General features: G+C 51.9%; 1 protein-coding gene across 2 annotated transcripts in view; it reads right to left on the bottom strand.

The window, feature by feature from the left end:
- Positions 1–2,091: 2,091 nt before the first annotated feature.
- SAFB2 (scaffold attachment factor B2) overlaps positions 2,092–14,564 on the bottom strand; it is a 30,728-nt gene continuing 18,255 nt past the window's right edge. Inside the window, exons 13-21 of one of the 2 annotated variants that reach the window (XM_045549086.1) lie at positions 13,885–13,976; positions 11,483–11,619; positions 9,293–9,583; positions 8,248–8,388; positions 6,885–6,927; positions 5,432–5,562; positions 2,977–3,089; positions 2,768–2,834; positions 2,092–2,479 (exon numbers count right to left, since the gene is read on the bottom strand). In XM_045549086.1, the coding sequence (XP_045405042.1) occupies positions 2,329–2,479; positions 2,768–2,834; positions 2,977–3,089; positions 5,432–5,562; positions 6,885–6,927; positions 8,248–8,388; positions 9,293–9,583; positions 11,483–11,619; positions 13,885–13,976 (1,166 nt within the window). In that variant the 3' untranslated portion in view covers positions 2,092–2,328. Of the gene's footprint in view, positions 2,480–2,767; positions 2,835–2,976; positions 3,090–5,431; positions 5,563–6,884; positions 6,928–8,247; positions 8,389–9,292; positions 9,584–11,482; positions 11,620–13,884; positions 13,977–14,564 lie in introns of those variants that run through there. The other variant, XM_045549091.1, reaches the window with a different exon arrangement.

The raw sequence follows: 14,564 nt of genomic DNA, 5'->3' as shown, positions 1-14,564 counted from the left end.
TGCCAAGGGTGCAGTCACCACCGGAAGCGGCGGGGCAGGCCTGGGACAGACCCTCTCTCATGGCCCCAGGAAGAACCAGCCCTGCTCACACCTTGATCTTGGACTTCTGGCCTCCAGAACTGTGACTCAACAAGCTTCTGCAGCCAGTTTGTGGCACTCTGTGACAGCAGTCCTTGCAAAGTCCTTACAAGTATTTTGTGTTTCTATGTAAAAAAAAGCCAGATCTTGGCCCAGCTAATTAGAAAGGGGTTTTTCTGCCCCCATGGGATGACCAGTGGGACTGGCTCCCTAGGGGTGGGCTGGCGGTGACACCCAGTTGAGAACCCTGACTTTATCCTTCAGGCTGCCACCAGCTCTGAAAATAGGTCACACAAACAACCCAGGCTGCCTCCTTTCAACACAGGCCTTGCCTGGCTTTTGTTGCCCAACAGGGATGTCCCTGACCCAATTTCTTTTTTTTTTTTTTTGAGACAGAGTCTCACTCTGTTGCCCCGGCTAGGGTGCCGTAGCGTCAGCCTAGCTCACAGCAACCTCAAACTCCTGGGCTCAAGCGATCCTACTGCCTCAGCCTCCCGAGTAGCTGGGACTACAGGCATGCACTACCATGCCCGGCTAATTTTTTCTATATATTTTTAGTTGTCCAGATAATTTCTATTTTTTTTAGTAGAGACGGGGTCTCGCTCTTGCTCAGGCTGCTCTCGAACTCCTGACCTTGAGCGATCCTCCCGCCTCGGCCTCCCAGAGTGCTAGGATTACAGGCGTGAGCCACCGCGCCCGGCTGCCTGACCCGATTTCTAGACTTGGGTTTGCGGAGGGGACAGACTGGGACTCCGTGCAGGCCACATGCCACACAGGCCCCCATGTGCAGGACGGAGACGGCATCCTGTCAACCTGTTGTTAGAAAATGACTCTAAAAGCCACTGCTATGGGGGAAGCTCCTTAGAAATCTATTCACTCAGGATGCTCAGGGCTAGAGCCAACCTTCCTTTAATGCTCTGGTTTCCGCGGCAAGCTGGGCAGAATTTTCAGATTGCTCTTTTAAAACTAAACGCCGCAGCGGGAACACGGGGGACTTCAGAAGAATTGGCAATTGTTGGAGGGGACTGTGGGGTGGCTGCCCTAGATATGCAGGGGTGGAAGAGAGGCTCCCAGCAGGCGGCACTGCGGGTTAACTCTCACCATTCCACAGGCTCCATTGGGATCTGCCCACCTCCAGCCAGAGGGCACCAGGCCAACCCCATTTCCCCAAGGAGGTGGTTTGGCCTTTTTTCTGCCCCCACACACCTGCAGCCGCACCCTGCCAGCATCAGTCCTGGAGAGGAAAGCTGGGCCTCGGAGTGGCTGTGGGCAGCCCACCGTAGAACCCTGGAAGGGAGGGGCCACGACACGGCCAGTGCAGCACCTGGTCTGGCAGTCCTTAAGGTGAAACACTGGAATTACACTCACAAATGACACGTCACAGATAAATCTGCATTTCTAGGAAAATGGACAGATCTGGCACCACCGGGCCAGTGCCAGGCCAGGGTGCCCCCCCTTCCTGCCTGGCTGCCAAGGGCAGGTTGGAGCACAACATAGTCAGGAGCCAGAGGACAGCGGGGCCCACCCTCAGCTAGAACTGTACATCACACACCGGCACTGCTCATGCTCCCCAGGTTCCATGGTAGCCGTGGGAGGGTTCGCCCGGTGCCAATCACTACCTGACACCCCTCCCCACCCATGCTGCAGAGGAACAGACAGGCACGGAGGTGAAGGGGCTGGTCTGCAGGCCCCACGATGCACAGCCCCCACCATGAAGGATCCTAGCCCCGACCTCACCTCTGCCCGGTTCCAGCACCATGACCCTGGACTAACAATCCGATTCCCAAGCCTCAGTTCCCTCATCTGTAAGATGGGGATTATGAGCACCCCGTCACAATGCGGTTATGAGAACTCAGCGAAAGCTGATGCAGGTGAAGACTGCACAGTACCTGCAGAGGAGCAGCCGCCACGACACACACCACAGCACCAAAGGTCAGTCCTGTCCTGTGCCCTGCGGTCACCTCGATGCTCATGCACACACACGCACACGCAACACACACGCACACACAAGGATGCGAATTGTAAACTTTATTAATGGAAAATGGAATGCCTTGTTAACAGAAACCTTGTCTTAAAAATGGCAGAACAAGAACACCATTTATTTAAAAAAAAAAGTGAGTTCACATTGTATCGCGCTACAACACGGTGGCAGAATTTGCTTGTGTTTTAAAAGAGTCCACAGTTCAGGGAACGCTGGCTAAGAGATTCAACAGTGCATCTGCCTACCTGAAAACTCGCAGGGAGCGGGACCTAGTAGCGGCGGGTGAAGTGGGGGTACGGGTGTGGGTGTGGGTGCGGGACTCTGCTGTCCCGGTCCTGGCTGGCCACTCCGCCATCTTCCAGTCCGCCACCCGGCACCACATCGCCCTGGGAATGTCCACCTTGTGCAAAGCCGCCTCGCCTAGGAACAAAGTCAGACGTCTGCCCCCTCGAAATGCTCTACATTTCCACCGAAACATGGCTGTGAAGCCTTTAGAGCGCGCTTGGTTTTTTTTTTTTCCAGTTGAGAAAATCATAACCATACACTGTATTCCATGTAACTGAAGAGTGTTATTTGCATAAATTGCAAAGAACTGCTTTTTGGTTTGTTTTCAAAACATTCAACCCAGCAAGTTGATCAAACATGCAAAGAAGGGGAGGAAGTGAGAGCAGGAGCAAACCAACGCCATCCTCGGACAATACTCCTTACCCCGCCACGTCGCCCCGGCCGGCCATGTGCCCTGGTCCCGAGGGCCCCGACAGCCCTCTCTCACCACCTGCAAGAGAAGAAAGTCTGCAAATACCCCTCCTTGGGGAAGCCTCTGGAAACACTGGGGGGGCATGGGCCCTGTCTGAAGAGTCCTGGGACCACGGCCACCCTCCATCCCTGGGGTCAAGGGTCAGGAGCCAGCCCCATACCTTGCCACCTTGTGTGCTCCCGGCCTGCCAAGCCTGCATCCATGGCGCCCTGCCAGGCACGTGCCGGATGCTCTTCCAGCCTCTGGCTGTGCTCTCCCCAGTCCCGGCCACCCCTGAGCCAAAAGAAAAAGCAGACACAGCCATCCAGATGTGCCTCCAGAGTCAGGCCACGTCGTTACGTGCCCTGCCTCGACGGCATCAGAGGGAAACGGGCAGATGGTCCAAGTGACGTTTCCTCAAAGATACATTAAATACAACCCCAAAGATACCTCACAGCCGGGAAGCACAGAAAAGGCACCACCAAGGAAGTGCCAATCAAAACCACGAGATGCCACTTCACCTCCGCTAGACACCAGAATCAAAAAGACAGGCGATGACAAGCGTTGGCGAGGATGTGGAGAAATCAGAGCCCCCGTATGCTGCTAGTGGGAATGTGCAACGATGCAGGGACTGTGGAAAACCGCAGGGCGGTTCCTCAAAAAGGCAAGCACAGAATTACCATCCGATCCCAGCAATCCTGCTCCTAGCTGTCTACCCGAGAGAATGAAACATGTCCAAAGAAATCTGTACATGAATGTTCCTAGCGGCGTGATTCCTAACAGCTAAAAGGTGGAAAGGACCCAAACGTCCACTGACTGATAAGTGGATACACAGAACACGGTTCAGCCACACAGTGGGATGTTCAGACTTGAAAGAATGAAGCTCTAGACACAGGGGGCAACAAGGACAAACCCTGGAAAGTGAAAAGTGGCCAGATACGACAGGCCACACAGTGTAATTCCATTTATAGGAAACGTCCACAACAGGCAAATCCAGATACAGAAAAGTGGATTTATGGCTGCTAGGAGCTGGGGGACGGAGGGATGGCTGCTAAGAGGTGCAGGGTTTCTTTTTGGGGGTGATGAAAAATGTGCCAAAATTGACTGTGGTGATGGCCGCCTAGCTCTGTGTATATACTCAAAGCCATAGACTCACACTTCAGATGGGTAAATTGTAATGGCATGTGAATTACACTTTAACGGAGCTATTTAAAAAAAGTTTCAGACAGAAACTCTGGGAGATTAAAATCCCAATGAGGTTCCAACATCCTGGCACCAGTGGGCCCCCGGTGTGGAGCACTGGGCATGGTGGAAGACGGGCCCACCCGGTTCAGAGGCCCCACAGGGACTGGGAACCCACCAGAGCCCCTAGTACCCACCCGCAAAGCAAATGTAACGTTGTCCCCCCCCAAAAAAGTGGAAAGCAAATGTGTGTAGCTGTCTGCCCCCAGGAGACCCAAAGGCATAAGGCCACTGCTCACTGCCACCTCTTGTTTCGAGGGTGAGTTCTCCCATTTGTGTTTCCCACAAGTATTTACAGCAAAATGGACTGCACGGTATTACAGGACCTGGTGTTAAGCAGGTCGCTTGGGAGAGAACACTTTACAGTAACTGATCAGACTGTGCCCACCGTCTGTGCCACATATATGATACAAATTCCTGGTGTCTTGCCCAGCACGGCTCCAGGTGAAAGTCCCCAGCAAAGGTGGAAGTACCTATCAGCTGGAGGGAGGGATGGCACCAGAGAAGCCAAAAGCCACCCCACTGTGCTGAGTAGGGGCCAGACAGAGGCAGCCCCTGAAAGGGGCTATGCGCCAAGAGCCTTGTCCCATCAGCACAGAGGTTGTGCTTGGAGACACAGGACAGGACACCAGTCACGCAGAGGAAAGGAGCAGGCATGGCAAGGGCAGCAGCCAGGGGATGGTTTTGCCCCCAGCCACCGTGCAGCCAGCCCAGACAGCAGAGAGGAGATGGGCTGGCCGGGAAGGGAGCACAGCTGTGCAGAGGCCACTGCAGCTGACCAAAGAAACCACAGAGAGGCACCCGGAGCCCCCCGATAAGCCCTGGGTCAACTCCAAAGGGCTGCCCATCAGCCACAGCGTTGGCAGGAAGGTGGTCTTGGACATCCTGGGAAGGACCTGGCCCAGTGTCCCCAACACTGACAGCATGTGGGAGTCCCTGGGGGAAAGGGGCCTAACAAACCCGCCATCCAAGTTCCACCCACAAAGATCCCACCCAGCTGCCCCAGGGTGAGGGTCCCAAGTGATTCATTCTAACGGGGGGGCCAGGGTTGAGAATCCCCAGCCCAAACCAAGCAGGGGTCAGAAGAAAAGGACCCGCAGAAACGCCAAAACAGACGATGTGGTGGCAGCAAAGCTTCTCTACCACCCACCACAGGAGTGCAACTAAGAGCTTCAGGACTGTCCCCTCCAGCAAGTGAGGACCCCCACCCCACTGTGGGGCCGTCCAGGTCACCCAGTGTGGCCCCATCCCCAAGAGCCCGCTCCCTGTCTTTCCTTGTGAGAACATGGCCTTCCTGAGTCAGGGGTTTCCAATGGCAAGGCCCCTCCTGAGTAGCCTGTGCTAAGGCTCCCAACAGCTGAACCAGGCAAGGACAGACGGCCCCATGCACTAACCTGGGGGGAGGAGGCAGCCCCCGGCCTTCACTCAGCCTCTTGTCAGAACCATAGCCCCCCCAGCCATCGCGGGAGTCCCGGCCGTGCCGCTCTGGGGGTCCTCCGTGGCCATGGCGGTCGTCTGAGTAGTGCTAGAGGGCACAAGAGTACAAAGTGACACTCTGACCACGTTGCTCCTAGACGACACCCACCTCCAGGAGGCCTGTTCACCACAGACCCAGGCAGCAATGGGGGTGGCTGAGAGGCCTGCCCCGACCCCAGCTGAGTGCTACTCTGCTGACACTCTGCTTCCAGGGGTCCCCTGCCTCCACATTCCCTTTCTCCCACACACCAGCTCCATCACTGACTCACCTAAGCTGGTGCTGCAGCATCACTCTCCTGCCCCACGAGCGTGGAGAGCCCTGTGCTTTATGGCCTTCACTGGCACTGCTGAAGGTTCACTGGGAAGAGCCACTTAGCCCCGTCCTGCCTGAGAGTCGGGATGCCTCCTTTCTGGTGCCCCTTGGGTGGGCCAGGCCCCTCTGACACCAGCCTTCCAGTATCCCTGGGCAACCAAGCCCACACCCAGGACCCAGCAGACCTCAGGACTGAGAATGTTCTCATATTCTCTAACAGCCCTCTTGTTAAAAGCCACTACTCTTCTTCTTCTTCTTCTTCTTTTTTTTTTTTTAAGAGACAGGGTCTTGCTCTGTTGCCCAGGCTAGAGTGCAGTGGTGTGATCATAGCTCACTGCAGCTCAAACTCCTGGCCTCAGCCTCCTGAGGAGCTGGGACTGACTACAGGCATGCACCACTACACCTGGTTAATTTTTTTTTTTTTTTTTAGAGATGGGGTCTCACTATGTTGCCCAGGCTCACCTTAAACTCCTGGCCTCAAGTGATCCTCCTCCCACCTGAGCCTCCGAAAGTGCTGGGATTATAGGCGTGAGCCACCGCACATGGACTAAAAGCCAATATTCTGACGCCTGTCTCCTATCTCTCAACCATGCTGGCTCCTGTCTGAGCTCACACCCTGTTCACCTGGCACAGGAACCACTATATCACCACAGATACTTGGGGACCACCTCGTGGTCTTCAGCTGCCAGTCCCCAGCATAGTACTTGAAACCGAGGGACAATGCCTCAGGCCTTGGCAAATGTGGGCAAAATGACGATTACCTACACTACCATTTGGGTATTCTGGGGTACCCCACAGTGCCAGGACTCGAAGGCTCTCTAAGCAAGTGGACAATCAAGAGATGCTTGCAGTTTCTACTGGATAAAACTAAGCAAGAACAAGCCCCACATATTTGAAAACTACACAGAATCACTAAATTAGAAAACAATCAGAAATTTGCACTTCCAATCACTGGCAACTGACACTTCCACCCACAATGTGACTGAGCTGTCCCCTCTCTGGCACAGAAGCCAACTGCAGAGGGTTAGCCCCAGGCTGGGCGTCTGGGCTGTACTCACCTGCCCGTCCCTCTCTTCCACCACTGGCCTTGAACCTTCCCTCCTGCAAAAGGAAAGTATCTCATTCAAAGAGCTGGTGGCACCACGCATTTCCGCAGGCCATACAACAGCTTCACAACTGGGACACTTCCTCTATTCCACCACTTAAGAACTAAAACTCACTGGCCTGGGGAGAAAAAGAAGAGCTAGCTCCAATTGAAAGGCTTTTCCCTGGGGCCAGGAATGAAGTGGGACCCCAAGGAGGAGGGAATAAAGATGTTATTGAACTAAAATTCCTCAGAGAGGTCTCAGAAATAAATACCCACGCCAGGAAGTCAACATCTAATTTATGTGCAGCCCAGTTACCAAAGTCAGGGCAATGAACAAGGGGAAGCCTCCGTGATCCCTAACCTCCATCTGACCCAACACAGGTGACTCACCGAATCTCACCCCAATGCCAGGCGAGATTACACCAGTGGCTCTTCAGCCTGCCCTGCAGTCCTCCCACTCCAGCACCCCTCATGGAGGAGCTAATGAGCGGCAAAACGGCTCAAGAATATGCAGCCCAGGGGAGCACACTGAGAAACCCACAGATAGGATTCTTCAACTGGAAAACTGCCTCTTTAATAATCTAGATATAGTCCTAATTTTAAAAGGCACTGGAAGGAAAAAAAAAAAAAGGGCAGGTAGACACTGGCTAAAAACTCACCTAGACCCTCAAAAAGCAAAGCCAAATGAGAAACCCTGCACATTCTCCAGTCGATTCTCTTTGCAGTTTACTGGCACAGGAGCCTCTGCTGGTTCACGAAGCCCAGGTGTGAGCCCCGGAGCCCCAGCTGGCCTAGGCAGGTCATACCTCTTTCCTAAACCTGCTTCCTCTGCTATATACAAGGAAGCTGGGCCAGGCCCTCTTCCAAGCCCTTCCTGGCTTGGGGGGCAGAAGGAGGGAGGGGAAGAAGGGGAGCAGTTGTGGAAAGACTGCCAGGAAACTGAAACCCAGAGCTAAGCCACGCTGGAAAACCCCGCCAGCCCACAGGAGAGCTCAGTGTGGGGTGCCTGGGCTTGGGCCTGTCCCACATTCTCTTAGGCACAGCTCACCGCCTGGGGCCACACCTGGCCTACCCATGGAAGGATGACAGCGGGTGAAAGGAGCTGGGAGGTGCCTTCCTGCTCGGCAAGCTGAGGATGCTGTAAGTGACCACCAGTTACAACAACAACTTGCTCAAGTTCTGCGGGTCAAAGTCATGCACTGTGGATGTCATAAGTCAGTGAGACTTCAGAGAACAGATGAAGCCCTATCCCTAAACCTGGCTGAGAACCTGAACAGCTCGACGTCCCAGGGCCTGCTGTCTCTGCCCAGCTGCAGGAGAGACGGGTGGCTAACCTGTCGATGGCATGGTCCTGGTACTGGCCCCGCTCACGATGGTGGAAGTCGTGGAAGCGGTGATCCGGCCGTGGGAAGTCGACGCGGTATCTGTCCTCCATCACCACACGTTTTCTCTCCGGCCAATAGGCATCATCTCGCCTGTTGTTTTTTATTTTAAAAAGAATGCAAATTTCATTTATGACAGAGAAAGAGGAAAAAGCAAAGGGGTGGAGGTGGGGAGGGGAGCTCTCTCCTAGACCCAGCATCATTAAAATGTCCTGCAGGGCTAATCTCTAAACATTCAATCATTATCACTTTGATTTGATAAATTAAAATCCCCCAAACTGCCAAGAGGCACGCTGGTGTTCTCATCTGACAATCCTGAAGAAAGCACTGCTGTGAGCTAATTGTCTCGCAAGGCTGTTAATACCTTGATCCCCCCGTGAGCTCAAATTCAAGTGAAATGAAATATTTGATTCTTCTGGAATGGAATTCGAGTTGCCACATTTTTACCTTCCCTGTCATCTATGAGAACCTGAACCTCCCTCTGAGTTTTCTGCAGAAGCAAAGGGAATTAGATCGGATGATAGTGAACTACATGCAGCTCAGGACGGCATCCAATTATCTTCTTCCTGATTTTTACCAGAAAACTAGGCTCACGGGGAGTGGGGTGATGGGTGACTGTCAATTAACCCATTCGGAGAAGCTAGAGACCAATAAACCTACTTTCCAAACCAGAAGGCAATTTCCTTTTCTACAACACCTGCTCTGCCTCTCGTCTACAAGGACACACTAGACTGACAGACAAGGCCCGGCCAACTTGGGCCTAATGGATGTCTGGCTGTCTCATAACACAAAAAGAGGACAGTTATGCTCCATGGGGAACCTAGGAGGAAAAGCATCACACATCCTTCAGCAAGTGGCAACCAACAAGATTCCCGGAAAAACAACTAAGCTGGGACCAAAAAAAAAAAAAAGGGCCGGCCTCCACTTTAAATCTAACTCTCCAGCCCCGGAGACAGGCAGGGAAGCTGCCGCCTCCACGCAGGCCTCAGGCTCTCACCGGTCCAGGTCGTAGGGCCGCCGTACCACGGGCCGCCGCTCCTGCTCATAGCGCAGCTGCTCCTGCTGGCGCCGCAGCTCCTCGCGCTCGCGGTGGATGCGCTCCTGCTCCTTCCTGCGCTCGCGCTCCACTCGCATGCGCTCACGCTCCAGCCGCTCCCGCTCCATGCGCTCTCGCTCTAGCCGCTGCCGCTGGCACTCCAGCTGCAGGCGCTCGCGCTGCAGGCGCACCTTCTCTTTTCTCTCGTGGAAGGCCTCAAGGCGCTGCTCCCGCTCCCGCTGCTCCCGCTCCCTGCGGCGACAGGGCGAGGCCACCCTGAACTTCCAGCACCACGGAGGCTCACGGCCCAGTGGCCACCAGGTCAGGGTACCCGGGGACCGGCTCTCACGGAGCTGCCCGAAGCCGCCTAACTCTGCCTTTTTTCAACAAGACAGGCCCCGGTCCAAGCTGCCGCCAGGGCCGACACTGGCCAGAGACAGCAGAGCTCGGCTCAAAGAGCACAAAACGAGGCTGGTGCAGGACTCACTTAATACCATTTATGAGTTTTGGAAATTGTGGCTTTAAAGGGAAAGGTGTACTGCAGGTACTTGATAATTGCTACCACAAAGGTGCTGTGCACAGGAAAACCCTGGAGAAACAACCACTGCAGCCTACCAAGGGGCGAAAAATGTTTCTGATTTCTTACTACAGGCTAATGCGTACCATGAGTCTGTCTTACTTTCACATCTTCCCTCAAAAAAGGCTGTATTTTTCAATGACAGTGCCTTTTGAACAGCGCCTGGGAAGGTGTGGGGACAGGCACCAGGCATGGACAGGTGGGGCCCACAGTCTACTGGCAGAGCACATGGCTAGGGCCAAGGTCTCACTTTCCCGCATACTGGGAACTGACCAGGCGCTTGGAATGCCCTCTCCGAGCCTGAAGAGCGCCGGTCACACTCTCACCCTCTGACGGTGCCTGGAGAGGCTCTGAACCGAGGAGGAGCAAGTTGCAAGGAAAAAAGCTGCTCAGTGGGCTTTTCTGTCCTAAAGCCACATCTGCAGAAAGGCGATTACATTAGTTTAGAAAAGCAAATGTAGCGAACTGGGAAAGTTTCCATGTCACCTATCTGAGCTCAGGAAAGGTCTCCAAATATCAAGATGTAAAAGCTTCTGTTTTACTGAACAACATTTGAGGAAAAGTGACAAGGGAACTCCGGACAAGCCAACACGAAACGCCAGGACATAAAAGTGGAGGGGAAAAGCCTCCTTCAAAACCTCACGTCAATAAACTGTCCCCGCAGCAGAGGGCAAGAGCCGGGATGGCTGTCGCAGCTGGGACAGGCAGACACTGCTCAATGCAGATACTTCAAGGAAGCATTCCTGTGACTAAAAAAACACCTGTGACAAAACTGCCCCATTCCGGTGCTGCAATAAAATGACAACTGGGCCAGGCGCGGTGGCTCACACCTGTAATCCTAGCACTCTGGGAGGCCGAGGCGGGTGGATCGTTCAAGGTCAGGAGTTCGAGACCAGCCTGAGCAAGAGCGAGACCCTGTCTCTACTAAAAATAGAAAGAAATTAGCTGGCCAACTAAAATATATATAGAAAAAATTAGCCAGGCATGGTGGCGCATGCCTGTAGTCCCAGCTACTTGGGAGGCTGAGGCAGTAGGATTGCTTAAGCCCAGGAGTTTGAGGTTGCTGTGAGCTAGACTGACGCCACGGCACTCACTGTAGCCAGGGCAACAAAGCGACACTCTGTCTCAAAAAAAAAAGAAAAAAAAAAAAATGACAACTGAACTCCAGTTGCAGCTTTTGGCCTTACTTATGCAGAAGGTTTCAGTGGGGAAGACCGAGTCCTTGACACCAGGGACCCATTCCATTCAAGCCACACGTGTGTGTGAGCTTTCCACGTGGCCAAGTTCCAACTTCAGCCAGAGGAAAAGGCTGCTGGGCAAAAATGGCCCTTGGTGACTTCTGTGCCACGGGCCAGGTCTCATCGACTAGGTCTCACCGGCTGGGTGTGAACAGATGCTGAGCCTTGCCTCTCAGACTCGGGTGAAACACACAAGGAGACCAGCCAGCCCAAGCGCCAGCTCTCAGGCCACGCACACTCCTGGCTCCAGTATAGCTGGGGAGGCAGACAGTTCCCCCCTCCCACCAGTAAGTCACCAGCCCACAATCCCACTCGGTCCCACTCAGTCCCACTCACCGCCGTCGCTCGGTTTCTCGGATCTCTCGTTCCCGCTGCCTCTGGCGCTCCCGCTCCCTCTGTTCTTTGATTTTATCAAACGACAAGATGTCTCTCTTCTCTTTGCTTTCCGACTTGCGATCCTGACTCTTGGAGCTCTGTTTACCAAAATTGGTTTATTAACATCAGAAAAATGATTGCAGCAAATATACAATGGAAATTGAATTTGCATATCTGGATTAGCCTAGTATTCTTCTGTCCCACGTGGTTTATATGGAAGGTATGGTTTCCAAACCAGAGGCCCAAGCACAGGCTGCTTCTCCCCAGGTAGGAGTTTTGCAGCTTAATCCACAATCTTCCTTTCAAATTTCAAAGGGCATTAACGGAAGAGAAAAGGTTGGCCTAAACCTCAGAAAACCTACAGGCCCTGTTTTTCTACTGTAGCAGAGCCAATGACTCATATAATCTAAAACAAAACTAGGCCTCTCAGAGCCACGGGGGACAACCGAAAAAAGCCATGGCGGCCCCTTGGTTCAGTGGGGGACAGCAGTCAAGCCAGCTGTTTGGACAGCTGGAGGACTGACTACATGTTTCACTTCTCAACTGCTGGCTCAGGCCACAGGCAGACAGCCCTAAAATAGAACAAGCCAAAATGCTTCAATGCGAAGCAGTGCTCCTAATAAGGTATAAAACACTTATGGCCAACTTCCATGATATTCCATTTCCGGGACAAGACTCAGAATTTTAAGGCCAACTCCCATTTCTGAGGCTCTCCAAGGCCTCACCAAAACTGGCCACACACCAGACTCTCCCACAAAGCTGTTAAACTACACAGAGCCCAGGGCCTCCCGCTGGCCCAGACTCAGACTCTCCAGGGCAGAAACTTGGGAGGTGACATTTTTAAAGAGCTCCTCAGGCTTATTTTCTTAATTAGCTCCCACAGGGGAAAAAATAAGAGCAATAAAAGGCAAAGCAACCCAATAAAAAGAACAGCAGAGGTTAAGACCAAATGTTACACCAGTTTGCAAAAGGGGGTAGGTGGGGAGCAGACACACACAGAAAGGATGACCTTGTTACAAGGAAGGATATGCCACCCAAAACCTCACCCCAACACTCTTCGCCTATGGGACGGGCAGATGGTTTGGTCTGTAGTGATGAGGGGACACACACCCTCAGGTACCACGGCACGCAACGCAGCCCAGCAGGGAAGAGTACCTGAAAGGGACTCCCAGCTTAGCCACTTACTGATGACCTGGCACCTGATACATACCCAGTAAGTCCAAGTGTGCCCGTAACTTTTCTGAACAGCACTTTAATTATTTCAAAATAAAAAAGTTAAAAAGAAAAAAAAAAGGAAAAAGGCTGAACTGTATGTCTCTGTATATAAAGCTCTCCAAGGCATGCTATACACAAAAAGCAAGGTGCACACCAACAAGTTCCAGCACGATTCTTTGCTGGTGGTCCTACAGCATGCCCTTGTGTGTGACACATGTGCAGTGTCCTTTGACAGGAAGCTGAGGGGACCAGGCAGAGGCAGAGCACCTTCCACCTTGCTTGTATCTCTCTGTGCTAACTCAATGCTCTGATCACATGTGCATTATCACTATGATTTTTTTTTAATGATCAGAGGTATTTGGGTGGTAAGATTATAGATTTTTTTTGTTTTCTACTCTGGATTTCTTTGTATTTTATGATTTTCATGTAGCCCATATGAAAAATGGCAGTAGGAATTGCTGCTTTATAGAATCCAAATGTTCATTTTAAAAAAATTACATCGTAACAACACAAAGTGTTCTTAGATGAATTTCCTCACTAATGTTTCCTCTAGTCTTTGTTAGAACCTGCAGCTGGGAAGCAGAGTTTTTTCTGTTTTCCAGAGTACAAAATGCAAAATGACAAGCCACTGTATGTCATCCAGCTGCGTGTACAACTCAAGAAATGATGTTCCTTATCTGATAAAATCAAAAATACTTCATTTTAGGCTGGGCTCTACTTTTCTTTTAGTTAATTTAATAGAAGACTAGAAAACAAATGAAAAGATAATTAATAAACTGCTATTAGAGCAACCAAAGAGGAAACCCGGTAGAAAAGCCTGGGGCTGACCCATTCTATCTGATAGTGGGTGAGGTGTTGTGTGTCAATCAAGTGTCTGTCCAGACGACGGTATAACCTGACAAGAACCAGCCAGAGGTCATCATGTTAAGGAAAGCAAACACTGGTAAGTACTGTTCTGCAAAAAGTTTCAGAATTTAATTTTGTGTCTGTATACATAACCTAAACAATTAACAACATACCTCCTGAGTACGTCAAAGAACTCTTAAGATCTTAAAGGCAAAACAAAGTTGTTTTCATAATACAAATCAAAGTGGTCATTAAACCACCATCAAAACAGCTGGCCAACAGGTGGCAGAAGCAATACTTACTCTCTCTTTTGACCTGCTTGTGGTTTTCACGCTAATGACTGGCTCTCCTTTTGATTTATCCATCACCACTGTCCGTTCCATTCCTCTGCTTCCTTCAGGACAAAAACACAGCAATCTATCAAAACACGCTAACACCCCAACAGCCATCGGCACTCCGGTGGACCGTGGGATGGGCACACAAGGCATCAGTTAAGTGACTGACACTAGCCTTTGGAGCCTCTGATCCTTATCTCTATTGTGACCAACACAATTAACACAGGTACAAAGTGGCTAGTGCACCCGCAATGGGTCTTTACATATCTGAAGTAAAAGTAGCTGAGACTTTTTCCCATACTGCAACTTAAATCCAAAGTCCGAGTGCATGCTGTAACGTGCATGGAAACACATCCACCCTGCAGAATTCTGCCACCCCCACACTAAATCCTGGTAGCTCCAAGAGAACCAATTTATATTTCATTCCTCCGGTACATTCTGTAAAGCTCTGCAGAATCTGGGTCCCCATGCTCTGAATCAGACACCGCTGCGTCTGAGGGAGTGCCTCGCCAGACGGGTGGGCTTCCCTTCATTCATCTATAGCAATAAAGGCTTCCAAATCAATTCTCTCTCCGACGACACAACAACCAGCTCTAACCACTGGAACAATGACTTATTTGGGGAGATTTATAATACTTGAGGAACAT

Source organism: Lemur catta, chromosome 1 (assembly GCF_020740605.2).
Source record: "Lemur catta isolate mLemCat1 chromosome 1, mLemCat1.pri, whole genome shotgun sequence".
Taxonomy (NCBI): domain Eukaryota; kingdom Metazoa; phylum Chordata; class Mammalia; order Primates; family Lemuridae; genus Lemur; species Lemur catta.
This window is presented reverse-complemented; position numbering and strand designations above follow the sequence as displayed.